The following is a 20,888-nucleotide window of genomic DNA, read 5'->3' as shown; positions in this document are numbered from 1 at the left end:
AAAAGTGCTGCTTAATATTGTAATATGAATATTTTTTTAGGAGTCGTGATACATATATCTGTTATATATATATAGTTCTTTGATAAAAAGGTAAAAATAATTGCATTTATTTGAAACAGAAATATTTTGTAACAATTTAAATGTCTACACTTTTACTTTTGATCTGTGTTATGCATCCTTTGTAAATAAAAGCATTTATAAAAAAAAAAAAATACTGACCATCATTTTTTCCAATTATTTACAATATATAAATAAGCTAGGCCATCTGATAAATGCTAAAACTTATTTGTTATATTTTGTGCATTAATAAAATATTCCACATAATAATCTTAATATTTGCATTATTGAATACATTCATACGTGCTTAAACACAACCTGCAAGTTAACGTCTTTAGGATTCCATAGATGAATTAATTAAATTTCTAAAAGTAAATAAAAATACTTTAATTTTACAGATGGAAATGGCACACGCTTGTAATACATTCGATGAAAGTGTTCAGTATCTCAACTTTGTTCCCAATCTAAATCTACGCTCGTGATGTAGTAGCAGGTTCGTCAGAGCATAAGGAAGTTTAGATGCATGTGTGCATTCTCCAGCATCATGCTATAAAAGCAGCCCTGTGTGGGATCATCTATCTGTTTTAAAAACCTCTCTTTGTACCCGAGCATTCCTCTGCAAGCAGTGAACCAGAGATGCTCTTGCCTGTCTAGGAAATTGATTCCACCCCTTCCAGCTGATGCCCACCATCTTTGTCTTCCCGTTTATTTCTGTTCCTCTCTCCCTCTCTTGCCTCCTCTTTGCCCCCTACCAATCTCCGTCTCTCTCTTCTCCTCCTTCACCGCGGCAGAGAAGCAAGTGCCAATTCTTCCGAGTAATTTGCGAGCTGGGTGGATGATGGGATTGGTGGATTGTGGCACCTGGCGCTGTTTTGCATTGTCAGCCAAATAATCTGTGATTTATCACTCCAGAGATGAGCAAAGAGTGGAGGAAGACACAGAACAGAAAGAGTGGAATGAATTAAAATTGAGAAAAAAAAACTAACAGGAAAAGCAACATTCTGCTGGTAGAAAAGTAAAACTGAGAGCAGATCAACGCAATAGTTGTGGCTTTTTTTAAATTCAAAATAAGTGATTCTGTAATCTGATGAGGTTCATAAAAAAATGATACTTTTGTCACAATTTGTGAACATGAACATAATTTGCTTTAAAACATAATTTTGTGGAAATAATTAGTAATTTTTATCCTATTGTTTACTATGTTTATTTCCTTGGTCTGTGTTGTTGTGGGTTCTGGTTCTTTAGCTGTTGTAGGCTTTTAAGATTACAGAAATCATGTGGTGAAGTAATATGGACATGTAATGTGGTCAAGACCTGCCTGGAACTACTTTATCCTTGCTTTCCCTGAAAATAATTGCACATCTTAGAATGTTCATCAGCCAATCAGATTTGAGCTTCATTGGCCCTGTAGTATTAAAAAAAAATGTATATGCTTTTTTTTTGTGTATGCGTGTAGGAGTTTTGTTGGGGCTCAAAGTCGTCCATGTGTATGTTATTCTCAATCAAAAGGAGTTTCTCTCTAAATTCTCTCTAAATATCAGGACCTAATGGTTCAAATGGAGGAAAACCTGATTCATTTTATAAAGGGTATTAGAAACCCTCCAATTGTTTTTGGGTTGTTTGCCCTTTCTTGTTGAGACATAATTTTCTCTTTATAGTGGTCCTCTCCACAAAGAAACACTGGCCTTCATCTCTCTCTCTCTCTCTCTCTCTCTCTCTCTCTCTCTCTCTCTCTCTCTGTCTCTCTCATTGCCCAGTCTCCTCTCCCCCTCTCTTTAAAATAGAGACAGAGATTAAATCGATTTTTCAGTGTCATCAAATCCATGGCTCAGCTCTTTGGCTTTGACGAAGGGAAGTGTTTATACAGGTCCGTTCTGAAGTCAAATTAGAGTGCTGAAGACAGATATTCAGAGCAAACCAGACCAGGTAACAACACTTTTTTTTTTAAATTAATTTAAGCAGCTATATTATGCATTGCTTATTTCATAATGTTTGTTTACACTACATGTTTAATCATTTTATTTACCATACACTGTAGTTTTGTACATAAAAAAACTATTGCTTTATTGCTTTGATCTGTATGTACATAATTGCTAACCATTTACTGTTAACAACATGAAGCAATGATTTCTTCATTGAGAAATACCTGAAGGCTGCATGGCATTGCTACAGTGTAACTTCATTTTATATTTACGTTCAGATTCCAGAAGTTGTTCCTTTATAGGCCTTTCAAAGAACTATTCAATAAAGAGTTGTAAGCCATGAACTAAGTAATCGGCTTTGCAATAAATCATAATATTATAGAGTTTGATTTTAATCAAAAGCATACTTGAAAATCTGATATAAAGTGTGTTCTTTGTTTTTTAAGGTAATGAATCTCTTGTTCCATTAAGCATTGTGAATGACAATCAAATATTACAAATTGATATGGCATCAGCTGCAGGACGGGAGGAAAACTGAGAAACCAGGTGTAGAAGAATGAACAAAAGACCAGTGTCAAGGAATACCTGTTAATATTTAGCTTCGTTTTACAGTGTTGCGATATACAGTACATAGATTCAGCCTGACAGAAAAACATGATTCGTATAGTGTTATAACTGAATTTTTCAATACAATGCAAAACTAGTCTAATATGCTGCTTATTTGGATAAACTTGGTTTGTTTATACACTTATCAGCCTCAGAGGAGAAGTGGGATGCTGCGTCCAGCTTCCAGAATGTTTTTATCATGTCATGTTTTTGATGTTCTGATATGGCCACATGCCACTTTAGCTGCTATTTTCCTGTGCCATTAGCCTTGCGGTCCTCAGTCCTGACAGTCATTTCTCCTGCAGAGAACAACACTGGAGATGATCAGAAAGATGGGTGGATTGAAAAAGGTGCAAATTGCAAGAACAGAGATGGAAGCAAAGGTAGAGAAATTGAGCGTAGCGTCCTTGCACGGAATTCTGGGTAATTGCTCTTTCGAGAGTCACACTCGTAAAAACACAAAGAGTCACACTCACAAAAACTTGAGCACTTCTGGAGGGTGCCTTTTATCAACTATCATTGTGTTGTGGAACATTACATCCTATATAAAAGACATGCACAGCACGGGGGCCGGTTATACATCCTCTCAGGGTGTGTGTGTGTTTGTGTGTGTGTGTGTGTGTGAGTGCATTTAATTTGATGGAATGACATTTTATTAAATATTTTACTCTAATTGCCTTTGTTGAATGAATCACGGTTCATTTAGTTGTACTTGCTTTTAAAAGGTTCTTTGTCTGTGTAGAATGGCAATTCTATCCATCTCTTTCTCTCTCTCTCTCTTGCACTCCCAGATCAAGTATTCCTAGACCTCTTGATATTTTTTTTTCTCCAAAATAATTTGCCTCATTATTTGTTTTTAATGTAAAATGGTGAATCAGAGTGTTACAAACATGGTGTAGGATTAGGAATACATTACATTTCCAGTGACATGACGAAGTATGGTAACCCATTCTTCGAATTGTGTGATCTATGATAAATGGCTTAAACATGTTTATTTTGAAAAAAACTTGTGTAATTGTCAATTTGTAATATTTGATTGTCATTCACAATGCTTAATGGAACAAGAGATTCATTACCTTAAAAAACAAAGAACACACTTTATATCAGATTTTCAAGTAGGCTTTTGATTAAAATCAAACTCTATAATATTATGATTTATTGCAAAGCCGATTACTTAGTTCATGGCTTACAACTCTTTATTGAATAGTTCTTTGAAAGGCCTATAAAGGAACAACTTCTGGAATCTGAATGTAAATATAAAATGAAGTTACACTGTAGCAATGCCATGAAGCCTTCAGGTATTTCTCAATGAAGAAATCATTGCTTCATGTTGTTAACAGTAAATGGTTAGCAATTATGTACATACAGATCAAAGCAATAAAGCAATAGTTTTTTTATGTACAAAACTACAGTGTATGGTAAGTAAAATGATTAAACATGTAGTGTAAACAAACATTATCAAATGAGCAATGCATAATATAGCTGCTTAAATTAATTTAAAAAAAAGTGTTGTTACCTGGTCTGGTTTGCTCTGAATATCTGTCTTCAGCGCTCTTATTTCTTCTCCAGCTCTTGTTCTCTCTTGCTTTCACTGTTAGGTGATTAATATTAGCAGGAAGTACACTATGGAACATGTTTATGAAATAAAAGCACCTGACGAAGCACAAAAGCATGAGCGATTTGAGCACTGCATGATCTGTGGACACACACATGCAATATTTTCAAATTTCGGTCTGTCCCCACCGTGACCCTGAGCTGTAATAGTGAGATGTGACTGCTTCACGCTGCTTGAGCTTGTGTGTGTGTGTGTGTGGTGCTTTGTTCACTATGACAACGTCACAAAGACACAGCCCATCAAAGTGTCATAAACGTCCAGTGAATACAGACCACCATTAATCACGACACAGAGTAAAGAGGGCAAAATATAGAGAAAAGATGGAAGGAAATAAAGTCCAGGTAATAAAAAAGGAAGACCAGGCAAAAGACAGGTAAACTGGCAAGGGAAACACTCACTTCTCAATTTTTCTTGTTTTCACATAATTCTGTGAAAAAAGTGCTCTCTCTTCAGATGAGTGTAATTGTGGCTTGTGCAAGGGGGAGGATCATAGCAAATGCCACAGCCATTACAAAACCCAGAAAACAATCACAACTGTTCGATCCACCTCCACTTCACCCTTCTGTTTCTTGCACTGCAGGTGTCTCTTGGTTGTGACGAGGTGCTGGTGAACGGGAAAGAGAAGAATGGGCATGTCTCTCTTCAAGTGAACTTTACCTACCTCTATTTGACCAGCCAATTAGAGCTCACCGTCTGGGTGCCACGGTTACCGCTGCAGATTGACGTCTCTGATGCCGAACTCAGCCAAGTTAAAGGATGGAGGGTACCCATCATCACCAACAAGAGGTGTGTGTGTGTGTGTATGTGTGTGTGAGCTGGCAGGGCACAATGTTTGTTCAGCCACAAAGATCTATAACAATCCCTTTCATTTTCATGGTATACACTGTGTGCGTGGTCTGTTTTTATATATATATATCCGTTTTTTCACAGCTTAATTCTGCTCGTTGGCCTTCAGTCTGTCTGCCCATTTTTCAATTTAGCCAATTTCTGCCTCTCTGCTTGCAACAACAAAACCTCTGTTACCACCAGGAACCACACACACACACACCACTCTCTCTCTCTCTCTCTCTCTCTCTCTCTCTCTCTCTCTCTCTCTCTCTCTCTCTCTCTTTCTCTTACACCCCATGCAATGCTTCCCTCTAAATGAACAGGAAATTTGAAGTAATCACAGTTTCAGAGAGAGAGAAATAAAATGGAGGGAGAAAAGACAAGGCAAGGAAATCAAAACAAAAACAAACCGGAAATAGCAGACAACAAAATAAATGAAATAAAATAAAAAAGCAAAGGGAGAAGAAAAGAGCAAATTGCATAATGGCTGGAGATCAGACTCTTTTCCTCGATTCTAATCAGTCAGATAGCCAGCTGCACTGAAATATACGAGCTTAGTTTTGCCAAAGATGTTTATAATTGCTTTCTTCTTGGCCCTCAGTGTAACATTTGGAGAATTAAGTCATGTGCTGAAACGTGCTTTCTGTCAGCATTTGCTCAGTCTCATTTGGTTCCAAACCTGTATAACTTTCTCCTTGGAGATGTTCGAAGTAATCTGTGTATGCTCCAAAGAAGATTTCATAAAAATAGCGTGATTCATTATGCAAGAGTGAAAATGAGAAGTGTGAGCGACATCAGATTTTCATTGAATAATTATTTAAATTCGCCGTCTAGCATACAGGCCATTTGGACTACTATTCTGGTACTTTTATGTTGTTTTTCTCCGCATTTTTGGAGCACGACAACTACTGTACCAGTTCACTTTTATAGATCAGTTTATTTCTTAGTTTTATATTAGAAAGAAAGCCATACCAATTTGGAACGACATGAGGGTGAGTAAATTATTTTTGACTGAACTATACCTTTAGGGAAACCATAAAGCAGAAGAATGTATTGTTATTCTGACTTTGCATTCCATTATTCTTAGAATCATTATTATAATTTATTTCATTATTTTTTCTTAGAATCTCATTAGCAGTATCTCATTATTTCAACTTAGAAAACAACCTCAAATCAACCCATTTGTGTTGCATTATTGAATACTGTGATGATGGCATTTCAGTATATTTTTAAATAGTTATGCCCAAGCTCTTAATGTCACCAGCTAAAATAATGTCACCACTTCATTATCATACAGCAGCTACTAAACATGTAGATTTCTTATCTAATCTGTGTTCTGTGTTTCCCAGACCGACACGGGACAGTGAGGATGATGAGGAGGATGAGAGGAAGGGCAGAGGCTGTGCCTTGCAGTATCAGTACGCTCTGGTGCGTGTCCTCACACACTTCGTGGCCGAGCCAGTTAGCCCTGGTGGGGAGCTTGTGCACATGCTAGGTTCTGATTGGTCAGCTGACATCACAGAGATGGTCCTGGACTTCCTGAAAGTGGAAGATACAAGCATTGCCCGACTAATTGACGGAAGGGTGCTGGTGGGAAGAGACCCGGGGATCACCAATATACAGGTAAATATCTATCTATCTATCTATCTATCTATCTATCTATCTATCTATCTATCTATCTATCTATCTATCTATCTATCTGATAGACTTTTTCTCCTAATCAGACTGCTGTTATGTTTTCAGGGATTACATGATTTACATATTTACACAATGTCAGGAAATCATTAATCATTTATTGATTCTCCTTAATTCTTTTTTCTATTTTACATTTCTAATTCTAAGAATCGTACCGTGTATCATAACATTTAGCTTTGTCTATAATAACAAATGTCATATAAATAAATGTGCAATTAGACAATGTATGGAGCAAATAATTACTAAAACATTTGCGGGGCATGGCTGTGAAACACCTTTAGTAATCGTTGATTCTGGAAGTCTGGACAAAAATATGTAAAACCTGAAATACTTTGGGCATGTTATGTCATTTGCTATTTTAATATCTATCAATCCATCCATCCATTCAGTTTTGCTTTTATACATGTTGTAGAAACATTTTTCCTAAGCATCTTACATTGCTTTCAATATGTACATGTCAAATGTACAATATATGCATTCCCTGGGAATCAAACTCATTCCTAATTTATTCATAGCTGGTTTCTTTTAGGGGTGTTGAAATTTATCGTTGCATCGATGCATCGCAATGCGGATGTAGCCGATTCTGCATCAATGCAGTAATAGACCTTAACCGATTATAGCCTATGAAGTCATTTGCATATACGCGTTTCAGTCACATGAGTTTAAAATGGCGGAAGGAGGCAAAACACATACGCGAATATAAAAAAATGCACCTACAAATTATACATCTGAGATCTGGGCACATTTTGGTTTTTATAAGCGAATTGGTAGGCACAACGAGCTGGACAGGACACACGTGGTGTGTAAAACCTGTCAAGCTGAAATAAAAATATTGGGAATACGACTAACTTTAGAAATCATGTTATACGTTTTCACTCTTATTATGGGTTATAAATTAAGTAAATTTTTATACTTTTCTTAACATTTAAATACTTTTTGAAGTAGTACACTGCACTTTAAATGCATTCAGTACTTGACCGTTTCATGTACCTTTAGTATTTGTTTACTAGTGTTCACTTAATACTAGTTTTCATTCACTAGTGTATTTACTCTGTTCAGACTTAAGTTTTATTTGAAGCAGATAAAGTAAAAAGGGAGTTCAAATATCTAACTGCTTGTAGACTATTTACTGATGAAAATGTAGCCATGTGCAGGATTATTGAAAACCGAGGTTGCAAAGAATGCATGGTGAAATCGAATTGAATTGAATCGTTGACATGATAATTGTAATTAGGGATGTCAAATTTCGATTATTTCCATGATCGATCGTCGTTTAAATTAACGATCAATTAATCGATTAATCGTTAACCATAATACTGCAAAATGCGTCTATTGCAGGCACGCAGTCAGCGGTATGACAGGATGTGCAAAAGCCACACACACACACACAAAACGCTTTCTCACTTGAATTAAAGAGGTTTTAGTCTGAATAAAATGCTAGTAGCAGGATTATAAAATGAATAGATGCGATTATGATCATTTGATAAAATGAAGAGAGCGCGCCATACTTTTGAGGTCATTTTACTTTGTTGACAGTTTCCAATCCCGCACGGAGAACGCTGAACGCGCCTCTTTAAATGGTTTTGTGGTGCTCGTTGTTGCATTTTAAAGTACAATTGCAATGTTTTCAACTGACATTATTGTATAAAATTATCCGAAATGTGGAGCGCGTGTGACTGCGCTGCATATTAAGTGAACTACATCGGCGCTGCTGCACCAAAACGCAGCTTTGGCTAGATTTATTTGGAGGTTATTGCTCATGTCTCATTCGGCACAAATCGAAATGTTTCCATATTCGCAATGTATTTGAATGTTAAACTATTATTTATAATGTAAACTAGGCTTGTACTTAACACGCATTCGCATATAGATGGAAAAGATGATCCTCTTCATATGAGCAAAAACGTCCTTGGAACAGCAGAGAGGACCGGTATACTACGGTCTATTTAAACTGACCAGTGTAACCTTTTAATGTTTAGTTGACATTTTATTTTGATAATGAACAGACTGCGATGTAAGTTTGAATCGCTAGAATATACGTTTGCAGCAGGCTCCGGGGCGATCGAAACAGCTGAGACATTAAAAAAATATATCTTTTCCGCAAAAGTGTTTACTTTCATTTGTGCACACTCACAATAAAAACAGAAGATTTGTGCTCTTGTAAAATAAAGCAAACAAACAGAATGCGTTGTCATCCTTTTTTTTTTTTGTGAACTTATGGAGCGCCCACACTTCTGTTTTAAATCCGTTAATCTTAATTAGCCTCTTAATTAGATATATTTCGCATAGCCTATTTAAAAAAAAAAAAAAAAAAAAAAAAAAAAAAAAAACATGAAAACAAATTGTTATTTTTATGTTGGGCCTATTACTTAGTAGGCTATAAATTTTCCTTAAAGCATCCCATTTTGTCCCAGGGCTTAGAACCTGTGCCCTAGTCAGGTCCATGCAGAAACTTGTGAACGATGCTCGGCGTCACCGTTTAGTGACAGCAGTGAATGCTCCAGGAATCGCTGTTTTGAATCCAGCAATTATTTATTTAGAAATGATAAGATCTGATTATGACAAGTGTGGTATAAAAGCTTTGTTTATTAGAGGAATAATAGGTTAACTGGAAAATGTTAGATCGCGACCATGCTTTTGGACCCCATAGTCTTCATTTACGCGGCTTTGTTCTGGTTTGCCGGTTGGTCACGAATTTCCACAAATTCAGTATATTTAAGCATTGTTTCTTTTCCTAAATCTTCATAGTCTAACCCTCTAATTTCCCAGGTTTATTTTATTATCTTTCGCTTTTAATAACTGTTTTCGCATCTCTTACTGTGGTAAACATGGGAAGGGAAATTAAAGATTTCATGAATTAAGAATTCGTTCGATTTATTAATTTGTTCCCCTATTTCACTTAAATCATGGGTTATTTAGGGAACAAAATTAATGAAACATGGACAATTGCCACATTAATAATTCGTAGGAATGAATTAACAAGTTGTAGGAATGAATAGACTACCTACTGTCACTGTGTCCCGCAGCCCTGCAAAGCGCACGATATAAAACAGTTATCTGATGAAATGATTAGTAACTACATTTCTATTGCATTTAATGTTGAAGAACTTTTATGTTGTTTCTATTTTAATGTACTTTAAAGTTTAAATCACATTAAAAGCTTAATTTGTACATTGTGAATCAATGATGATGCTTTTATATATCGTCACCGTCACTCACAGCCGCTCGCACGTGTTGAGTGCGCACGAGCCGCACGCAGCCCAACATTGAATCGGTTAACCGACCATCGATAGCCTTAATCGATTGCATCTCTTATCGACAATTAATCGATCATCGATTAATCGTTGACATCCCTAATTGTAATCGAATTGAATTGTGAAACCAGTGCCAATTCACACCCCTAGTTTCTTTGACTGCATCTGTTTGTTGAGCAGCTCAGTTTTAAATGAAGCCGGCACACAATTAAAGACCGGTGACAAACAAAGAAAGAACCTGAGCAATAGTAACACCTCCCTTGTCAAACACACCGGAAATATTCACCCCTCATTGCGAAGATGTGATAACAAGCTTGTTTGTCTACAGGTGTTAAAATCTCAACGGTGTTGAATGCTCATCCAAGAGTCATGCGTTCTGTTAGAAACCCGTCGACTAAGAGGCCCTTGTGTGTTTATGTTCATTTCCTCCGCATTTGTGCTTTTTCGTGTCTGTCTGTCACCATTTACATTTCACATGTTGGTCCAAATTTGTGATGGTTATATAAGATCTCGCATGTGGTTTTGAGTTTGTTTTTATTCTGTGTGGAATTGTCTTCAGTTATTTTTTCATGTTGTCTCTCTCCCTGTCGTTTAGGCTTCCTCCACCCCTTTGATTTTCTGCCATTTTAGTCCCCCCCCCCCTTCCTTTCCTCCCCTCAGTTCGGGAATCCTCATGGTGTCACTCAACAGTTTGTGTCCACGGTAACAGAATATGGTGTTCGACGATGACATGTTGATTCTGAGAGCTCTTTGTGCACCTGTCATACTGCCTGTCTGCCATTATAAAGCAATTGCAAAGCGTCAGTTTGTATCTCCTCGCCTTTTATAAGGATGGGAGATATTATATAATGGAAAAGGGGACAGGAAACAGTTTTCAGATATTTATTGCAATTGTTTAAAATTTGTACATTTCATAGATAGATAGATAGCATGACACGTTCATTTATCTGAACAATATGATGATTGGCTTTCGTATTTCCCAGGTGATATCCCCCTTTTCTGACTCTATTCTGGCTGAGAAGACCATCACAGTGGTGGATGATAAAGTGACCATCAGTGATCTGGGAGTTCAGCTTGTGGGCTCTTTGAGTCTCTCACTGCAGGCCAGTTCCACCAACAACAGAGCCTTCTACATCACAACCACTGCTCAGGACCTGTTGCACACACCCAAACAGGTGAGAGCCTTGAGAAATGGACAACAGAATACTTATGTTATTACTATATATCATAGAAAAAAAATAATATAGGCTGTTACATTTTAAAACTAGATGTTGAGGCTGCTGTAGACATTGGGGCTACTGTAAATTTGCTGGAACTAGAGGTTTAGGCTGTAGTGAATTGCAATCTTGATGATTTCAGAAATAAAAGTTAATGCCACTGTGAGTTGACAGCATAGCTCTAAAACATTAACACCAGGACCCCTGCGCACTTTCAAGTTACAAATGGCCGTACCCAATTATTTGTTGAAGAAATAAGGTGAATACAACCAAAAATTGAGACTACCATGAATTTGTCAAAACATTGAAGAAAACTTTTAAAGCCTAAACAGCTGCGAGGAAACCCACTGATGAACAGAATCGTTCACATGCAAAGCTCCAATCAGAAATAGTTACTAATAGTGTAGCACTTTAGAATACATTTTCATTTTTATTTACAACCTGGTTGAAATACTTTTTTTTTCAGAGTATGTGGCTAAAGAGAGAGTGAGAGATATTGGAGACTAAATATAGAGACTAAAATATTTGAAAAAGGAACAATCTTTCACATACTTTCCTGACCATGCAACATTTTAAACCAGGCATCGTAAAGCACGCCTATCAACCATCCACAGTCTGCCCTGCCAACAGTACAGATACCACTGCGGAAATAATCCAGTATGCAAACACGCTCTGCAAAATGTTCTAGCCTCTGTTTGCTCTATTAACCAATGGCCCCTCACTAGAGGCACCGGCGCTCATTTTGGCAGTGTGATTATAACTGAGCTGCGAGTAGCTCTAATATTCTCCTTCCCCCTACAGTGCTGTTTGGAATCATCTGATTAAAGTATCTAAAATAGCGGCTCTGCTAAAAATCGGAATGCTTTCCCTGGCTTCTGCCAGCGTTTTCCCACGCACAGGGCCCAAGGTTAACTATGAGTGAATGAGAGTGGGTGGGAAAACACTGCAAGAGTCTCATTTGGAGTTATTGGCAATTACGGATATTAAGAAAAACGCTTTTTGTCTCAATTGAAGAAGCTGCCAAAATCAAGGTGGCCACATATCTGGAGGCTGTTCTTGTACACTATTTTCGATACGGTGTGTGATCTGCAGTTTGTGTTTTCAGTCTCTTGAGCATTTGTGATTAACTCCAGAAATTCTACATCCTATATAATTATAATCCATACCCTATAATTACCTCTCTCTTTCGTAGCATAGTATTTAGTATTTCTTAAATTACATACGACTGCATGTTTAGATAAGCTAAAATTAATTTGCACAGTCTGCAAGTGCTGCTACAGATATTTTTGTGAGCTTCTTGAAAACTTGACACTTTAGTCTTAAAGGGACAGTTCACTCAAACATGAAAATGATGCCATCGTTTATAAAATTTTTTTAAGTGTCATTCCAAACGGTATAACTTCTGGAAATTTTGAAAAATATACATGCTTTTCTTTCCCATACATTGAAAGCATACCGGGTTTGAGTATTCTGCAAGCACATTTTACAGGTTTAGAAAAACATGCATGAGCAAACCATGACAGAATTACATTTCTAAAGTGAACTATCCCTTTAAAGGCACTATTTTCAGCCCCTTAATACTATTGAGTTGTGCTTCCCTGTAGTTAATGATGACGTGAATGGAGGAATTGCTTGTTTTAGCAGTAAAAGTTTTATGAATTTGAGGCTGTACTAAAAAGCACAAGGACTTCTGGTTGGGCATTCACTCTCTCCGTGCAGTCACTTGAAAAGAAAGTTTATTGCTTTAAGCATGTCAACTTATTTGCCTCTTCCTTTATTTTTAAAGTATAAATTGCTAAGTCTTTTAAAAGTAAATCTTAATCTGTAATGCTCCTGCGTATATCACGGGAAATTGTGAATTTATAAAAAGAAATAACCTTGACAGCCTTGCCATTAGACGTCATTTCAGTTCCAATTACAAGCAGCTTGTGATTTAATTCACATATTCGGGGACTTCAAATGTTTTCAGAGAAGAAATTCTCATTCTGACAATACAGTATATAGTCCTTCATTCTCCAAGGACGATGGTGCAGTAGCTATAAAAATGTTAATGTTTCAAACTAATTTGTGTTTGTTGTTAAAAGGGAGAACAAAATTAAAAATGTGGTCACCATTTGCTCAGCAATATGTTGTTCCAAAATTATAACACAAAAGGAGAAATATGTAAAATATGTATTGTACCCTTTTTTCCTAAGCGAATCATGAGACTATCTTCTAAATGTTTTGGTTTCAGTAAAAAAAAAAAAAAAGGATGCAAAACTCTGAATCACTGAAGCAGCTCATATGACTCATGCACTATATATATATGTTTGCTGAAGTCACTGATTATCTTCTCACCCCCTGTTAACCTGTGACTGGATCGTTGAGCCAAGAACCAGATTTTTAAACAAGTTATTCAAAGTGAGTGATATTCTGAATTGGATCAACCGAATCAATAGAAACATGACTCAAAAGAATGATTCATTTAATGAAAAGCAAGCGGTCACGCATCTATTCTTAACCTTCTATTTGTTATATTACAGGAAGCCATTATCAGTGCATGGATTCAGTACAGCGATGGCTCTGTGACTCCTCTTGATATCTATGACCCTAAAGATTTCACTGTAACCATCACCTCACTGGATGAGAACGTGGTCTCCACCTATCAGGATCAGTCCCAACGCTGGCCTGTGGTAGTGGCAGAAGGCGAGGGACAGGGAGCGCTACTGCGCGTGGAGATGATGATCTCAGAAACCTGCCAGAAATCCAAGAGAAAGAGCATTTTGGCGATGGGGATAGGAAACGTACAGGTGAAGTTCGGACAGAACGACCTGGAGCAGAGGAGTGGAACTCAGGAGAACAGTCTGGACAACAGCACAAACGAACAGAAACATAAGCTTCTAGAAGCGGATAAAACAAGTGGAGGCGATGGCTGGAAATACACCAACACCGGGGTGGAACGAGAAGAGTCGGTTCTAAAGAAGATCAGCACAACCGCAAAGACTCCACTAACCGGTCGTTCCGGGGGCAGCAAGCAGGGTGGGGGGCAAAACAACAACCCTGTGGACTACACCAGTTTCCCAGCACAGGTGGACCTACCTGGCGGTGCGGACAGCGACTTGACTCAGGCTCCGAGAGGTCTGTCAGATCTGGAAATTGGCATGTATGCTCTGCTTGGAGTCTTCTGCCTTGCTATCCTCGTCTTCCTCATCAACTGTGTCAGCTTTGCCTTCCGCTACCGCCACAAAGAGCTTCCTGTGTTGGAGCAGGGCAACATGAACCATGCCCACGACTGGGTGTGGCTAGGTAACGAAGCAGACCTGATGGATCATCACGGAGATCACGGGCCACTGGCACACAACGATGAGTGCACCACCGCGATAGATCGCAACGAAGGTTGCGAGGAGAGCAAGTACCTTCTCAACGGGAGCGGCGTTCAGAAAAGTGGACGTGGCATCCCCCAAGTGCACTCTGATCCACGGTCTTGTTTGGGAAACGACCCCAGTGGAAAAATCGAGCCCCTTAACAACTCTCCCAGCGCTACCAAGCGCAAAAGGGTGAAGTTTACTTCCTTTGCCACCGTACTACCAGACGAAGGCGGGCCGTACACCAACTCCATCCTTATTGGGAATGAAGATGACATCAAGTGGGTCTGTCAAGACATGGACCTGGGGCAGTCAGCCGAGCTCAGGAGCTACATGGAGAGACTGCAAGACAATCTGTAGGAGCCGGGAAGAGAACGAAAGAAAGGGAAAGGTAGAGGGCGGACACACAAAAACTCACCAGAAATGCCTTTGCACTGTGGGGGGAATGCAGGGAGACAGGGAGGGAGGAATTATTAAAGAATCGAAAGTGGACGCAAGCAGGGAGCAGGAAGAAATAAAATCCTTTGGGAGTCTCGAGTTAAGTAGGAAATTCACGAAAAGGGGAAACGGGTGAAAAGAGACTGGCACGTTCGTACTGGCTCCGCCGAACGGTCCAGGTGGCGCAGAGGGAGCAGCTGCCAATTGGCTAGCACAGGGACAGAACGCCAGTTACCGACATCCCGAATAAACAAGCCCAAACAAGACCAGCGAGAGAAAGAAAGAAAGGAAACAAGCTTGACAGCTGTACAGAAAATCACAGTCCATGGAAGTTGATAAAAAGCAGTTGTTATCGCTAATGTAATTTAGTGTTTTGATTTTTTTCTCGTTTCAAATCATTGGGACGTTTACAACAGATCTTATTTTTTTAGATAATCCCAGTTTTTTTGTTTGTTTTTAGATTAGTATGTAACTAGACCAAAACAGCCCCTCAATGCACCCGGCCCGGCCCAGATCCAGGTGTTTGTTTTTTGTTTTCCGCTCTTTTTGTACTGTCTGTCCCTCCTGCCTGAATCCAAGAGAGCTGGGGTACAAGGATGTGTGGGATTCCCCCTGGCTGGAGTCTGTACCAGCTGTATCTGCACACACACTGTTTAAGGAGTCCTCCCTCTCCATCTCTCCTCTGGGAGAAAAACACAAGACATCTATGATGAAAAGCAACATGTGAATAAAAAGACTCCCCATGCACTGTTCATTTGATCAAGTGAATGTGGGATAAAAAAGACTGAGGACTTCTTTTGAGTCCCATCGGGGGGTTGTTCATTTGCACAATAAGAATAATACAGAAAGTGCATAGAGCGACCCTCAGCTGATCTGCTGACTGTCCTTACAGCAACTGATCCAGACCTTCAACCTGACAGATGCGATGTTGAACATGGGACGGACAGTGTAGAAATACAAGCCCACAAATTTGAGTTGTGTTTGTTATAAACCCATATGATTGCTGTGATAGGAAAATATACAAGAGTAGATATGGTCTATTACTCTCCACTATGGTAAATGTATGAATGTTTCTCTTTTTATTGAGGTGAAATGTACATCGTTTACCCCCTTTTTACATGGCTGGAGCACCTGCCCATGGTTTTTACATGTCCTATAGGTTTGAAAGCAACTTTCTATTTCTGCCTCACTAACCCCAGCGTTTACCCGGCTCCTTGAATTCTTGTTGTTTATATTACTGAAGAGTTGTAGGGAAGGACCGATGTGGAAACCTTCTCTTTGAAAGCTCAGGTGAAAATACGCTCACAGATGAACAGTGGTAATATTCAAATGTAGGTTGTAAGAATGCAATATTTATTTGTAAGTGTAATATGAGATAGGATGTAAATAAAATGATTGAAACTTTCTTGTGGACACTGCAAAAAGGCTGTTGCCTACATTTTCACAATCGACACAGAGAGTCATGAGGCCGTTTGAGTGTATCATATTTTATGTTCAAATCTGATTTCCCCCGAAGGAATAAAAAAGATAGGCTTTAATATGTTAAGACATGTCATTGGTTTTGTCAGAATATCAGATTCCACATTTCCACAGGGTTCGGTCTTTTCCTTTGATAGATTATTTCTGTTTGTTTCAAAGGTGTTTGATTTAGTTCAATCTGTGAAGTAGGGTAGAGCAGATTTAATTGTAATTGGAAAGTATTTATATAAATGTATAAGTTTTTTTTTTTTTTTTTTGGACCATTTTCCAATCAAATATTTTTGGAACACAATTATTCCATGTGTGTTCCAAAAATATGTATTCATTAAAAAAAATAATAATAATAATAATAAAAAAAGTATTAAATTAATATTAATAATATTAATATTTAATTTATTAAAAACCAATTCATTCTTTTTTAAATGTAGTTTTTTATATAATTTTTTTTTGTTATCAGTTATATGAAATGCGAGACTTTAAACTGTTTTAACTGTATTTTACCTTTTAACATTATGCGTGTCAGTTGATAAAACTGTCCATTATTATTATTATTCCATTTAAACCTGCTCTCTACTATTGAAATTATGATTTGTCATAAGCAGCATTTGAATGCATTAATATGACATAAATGCTTAAAGATACACTGAAACTGAAATGTTTAAAGATTTTAAAGGACAACGGCAGTTTGAAACAAAAACACAACTTCATTCCAGTAGCCACAAGTAAAGGGAGGTGATTTTGAACTCTTTTTATTTTCTTTTATAAACATACATACCTCATTTAGTCTGAGGTGGAGTGACAGGATATCTTGTTTTCTAGATGTCCTCATTCTGGATTGACTTTTACTGTTTGAAGTTTCATTTCATTCTGGCCTTGACTCTTGGTACAGCAGAACGACTGTTTTCTTATTAAGTTTCTTGGTTTAAGCACTATCCAGTTTATTGTCCGTTGTGACTGTAAATTATGGAGAAACCATATAATAGAATGTGAGAGAGAGATATTGAGCTCATGTGTTTGCCAAGGCCATCGCTGACACCTCTTCAACCAGAATAATATACTGGATTGTAACAATAACGCTCTTCGTTCACCATCCACATGAGGCCTTAGAAGAAGAAAGAAGAAGAAGAAAAGAAGATGTAGTGTCACAATGTCTGATGACTCGAGATGGAGAACATGAACTCATCTTTATTCCACAGTCATTCGCTTATTGATATTCTGATGTGTTTTCAGATAATCTGTTCCTAAATGCTCATACTGTGCATCTTCTCATAAACCATGTTGTATCCTGCTATATGATTCCATGTTTTCATATAAACCTATTTCGTCAGATAAAACTGCTTCGTGTCCATGTACACAAATCTATATTTTCATATAAATACATTTTAGCACCCGAAGACGCCATGATTTTGTACAAATTTACAGATCGAAAAGCAGAAAGAATATTGGAACACCTGCAATGCTCTACGTTTTCATTTTACGGGAGTACAGACATCCGTTAACGTCCCTTTGCTGGTATTTGTTCAGTATGACCCTCATTGTGTACATGCTTTCTCATTAAAGATGTTGCCTACTGACATGGATTTTGTTTTTGTTTCCTGTTGGTTTCAACTTTTCTGTCGTTAGCTAGCTATTTTTATCATATCATTTGTAAACATTTTAGAATTGTCCACCTACGAAATACTCAAAAATTATCAACAAACTAAATTTAGCTCCTGGTCAGTGATAAAGCAGCTGAATGAAGTTTGGTGTATTTTTGCTATTTGGAGCCCCTTACAGTTAATTGGGTAGAATTTACTGGCATAAATACAGCACTGTCCCAATTACTGACTGTGCACGTGCAGTTGTTGCTGCCATAAACCAATCCGCCTTTTTGGTGGAATTCCATCAAACTAACACACTCCCAGAGCAACCGTTTGGAGGAACGAGGGAAAGAAACCAAAGCCTTATGCCACGTTAGAAGTTGGTGTACCATCATAATGATTTTGAAAGATATTTCAAGGTATTAAAAAAACCCCTGGTTGCTTTAAGTAAAACCAACACGATCTCACGGCAATTCGTACATTTTTCACAAGGTGGCTTATTCGTACTAATTCGTACGACCACACTCGTACAAATTCATACGATTGTTGCTATATCGTACCTATTTTACGAGTTGCACAATTCGTATGAATTTGTACGAATGACCTACACCTAACCTCGCCCCTAAACCTAACCGTCACTGGGGTTTAGACAAATCGTATAAAATCGTACGAGTGAGGTCGTACAAATTCGTACGAATAAGCCACCTCGTAAAATACGTATGAATTGGTCGTGAGATAGCGTTGGTAAAACATGTGATTAATCTCTCCTTTGATCACTAAATATTTAAAATATCTGTAGCTGTATACCAGCTACAATTACAAATATTGTTTCCAGGATTCAGTCAATTTGTCATATATTTGCCAGTGGTGGACGAAGTACACAAATCAAGTACTTGAGTAAAAGTACAGATACACATGGTAAAATATTACTCCAGTAAAAGTAAAAGTACTCCTTTTTCAATTTTACTCAAGTGAAAGTACAAAAGTACTCAATTTTTTATGTACTTAAGTAAAAAAGTACTGCAAGATAGATGTTTGCAATTTTATATAGGCTACTTAATTTAATTTTATATTAGCACATTTTTTTTTATAATCCTACTGCTCAAAATACCTTGGATTTTTTCCAAAATAACCACTATATGGAGTCAAGATATTTTTGTTGTTGATATGGACTACGCTGATGAGAGTAATGTTCACTGTGAAGCTTACACTGTGATGTACCTGAGAGAAAACAGAGATGACCATCTGATTTTCACCAGTAAGAAAAAAGTATTTTAAAGTTAGTTGTTTTACAGAACATCAAAGTTACAGTACAGACCAAAAGTTTGGACACACCTTCTCATTCAAAGAGTTTTCTTTATTTTCATGACTATGAAAATTGTAGAGTCACACTGAAGGCATCAAGGGCTATTTGACCAAGAAGGAGAGTGATGGGGTGCTGCGCCAGATGACCTGGCCTCCACAGTCACCGGACCTGAACACAGTCGAGATGGTTTAGGGGTGAGCTGGACCCCAGACAGAAAGCAAAAGGGCCAACAAGTGCTAAGCTTCTCTCGGGGAACTCCTTCAAGACTGTTGGAATACCATTTCAGGTGACTACCTCTTGAAGCTCAACAAGAGAATGCCAAGAGTGTGCAAAGCAGTCATCAAAGCAAAAGGTGGTTACTTTGAAGAACCTACAATATGACATATTTTCAGCTTCACACTTTTTTGTTATGTATATAATTCCATATATAATTCCACATGTGTTAATTCATAGTTTTGATGCCTTCAGTGTGAATCTACTATTTTCATAATCATCAAAATAAAGAAAACTCTTTGAATGAGAAGGTGTGTCCAAACTTTTGGTCTGTACTGTATATATGACATGATAATAAGGCCTGAAGTTAGGAAGAACATTTTAAGGAAAAAAATAATAAAACAAATTTCATAATGATATATATATATATATATATATATATATATATATATATATATATATATATATATATATATATATATATATCGATTACATCTGGTTAGAAAAGAAATGATCAGAACATGGTAACTAAAGTAATTATCAGTGGGAAGAGATGCACCCCTTTGGCTAGGGGTGTTTTTAAACCACAGACAAGATTTGAGAAGGAAAAAATCATTATGAAATTTGTTTTATTATTTTTTCTTCCTAACTTCAGGCCTTATTATCATGTCATATATACATATATATATATATATATATATATATATATATATATATATATATATATATACATACATACATACATACATACATACATACATACATACATACATATGTGTGTGTGTGTGTGTGTGTGTGTGTGTGTGTGTGTGTGTGTGTGTGTGTGTGTGTGTGTGTGTGTGTGTGTGTGTGGCTGAATAAAAATATTTGGACATTATAAAAATTACATCAACTTAGCACTAACAAGCTTGTTAGCTAGACAGTTAGCATCAGCTAACAATATTTACTTATTTTCAGTACGATGAATTTTCATGTCTGTCTACTGTCTAGTTAATCCAAACAATATACATATGTATAACGTTACTGTCGATAAACAATATAAAAACAGACGTAACATAGGACATTTTAATAAAACTGTTAACATTACGACAGCGGTGAATTTGAACGTGCATGAGTTATTGTATTTAATCTGTGTTATTTTATGGGGGGTTTTTTGTTGTTGGTTTTTTTTTTTTTTACCTAAAATTGATGTGTCTGCATCGTCTGCACTCGAGCATTTCAGTGGGCTTAAATAGATCACTCTTTACAACGGATTTAGTTCCCAAACAACTGACAGTTTTGACCTAAATATGATTTTCAGTTACAATAATTAATCCAAAATTTCGACATAACTT

General features: G+C 37.2%; 1 protein-coding gene across 1 annotated transcript; it reads left to right on the top strand.

Annotated features, from left to right (window-relative positions):
- Window positions 1–2,871: 2,871 nt before the first annotated feature.
- LOC113076003 (transmembrane protein 132C-like) lies at window positions 2,872–16,701 on the top strand. Its single transcript, XM_026248652.1, has 5 exons — window positions 2,872–2,968; window positions 4,781–4,986; window positions 6,378–6,651; window positions 10,961–11,152; window positions 13,717–16,701. Exons 1-5 carry the CDS (start codon window positions 2,906–2,908, stop codon window positions 14,896–14,898), a joined length of 1,917 nt encoding a protein of 638 aa, XP_026104437.1. The 5' UTR covers window positions 2,872–2,905; the 3' UTR covers window positions 14,899–16,701.
- The last annotated feature ends 4,187 nt before the right edge of the window (window positions 16,702–20,888 follow it).

This window comes from Carassius auratus, unplaced genomic scaffold (genome assembly GCF_003368295.1).
Source record: "Carassius auratus strain Wakin unplaced genomic scaffold, ASM336829v1 scaf_tig00018268, whole genome shotgun sequence".
Taxonomy (NCBI): domain Eukaryota; kingdom Metazoa; phylum Chordata; class Actinopteri; order Cypriniformes; family Cyprinidae; genus Carassius; species Carassius auratus.
Note: the sequence above shows the minus strand (reverse complement) of the source record. Positions and strands in the feature narration are given on the sequence as shown.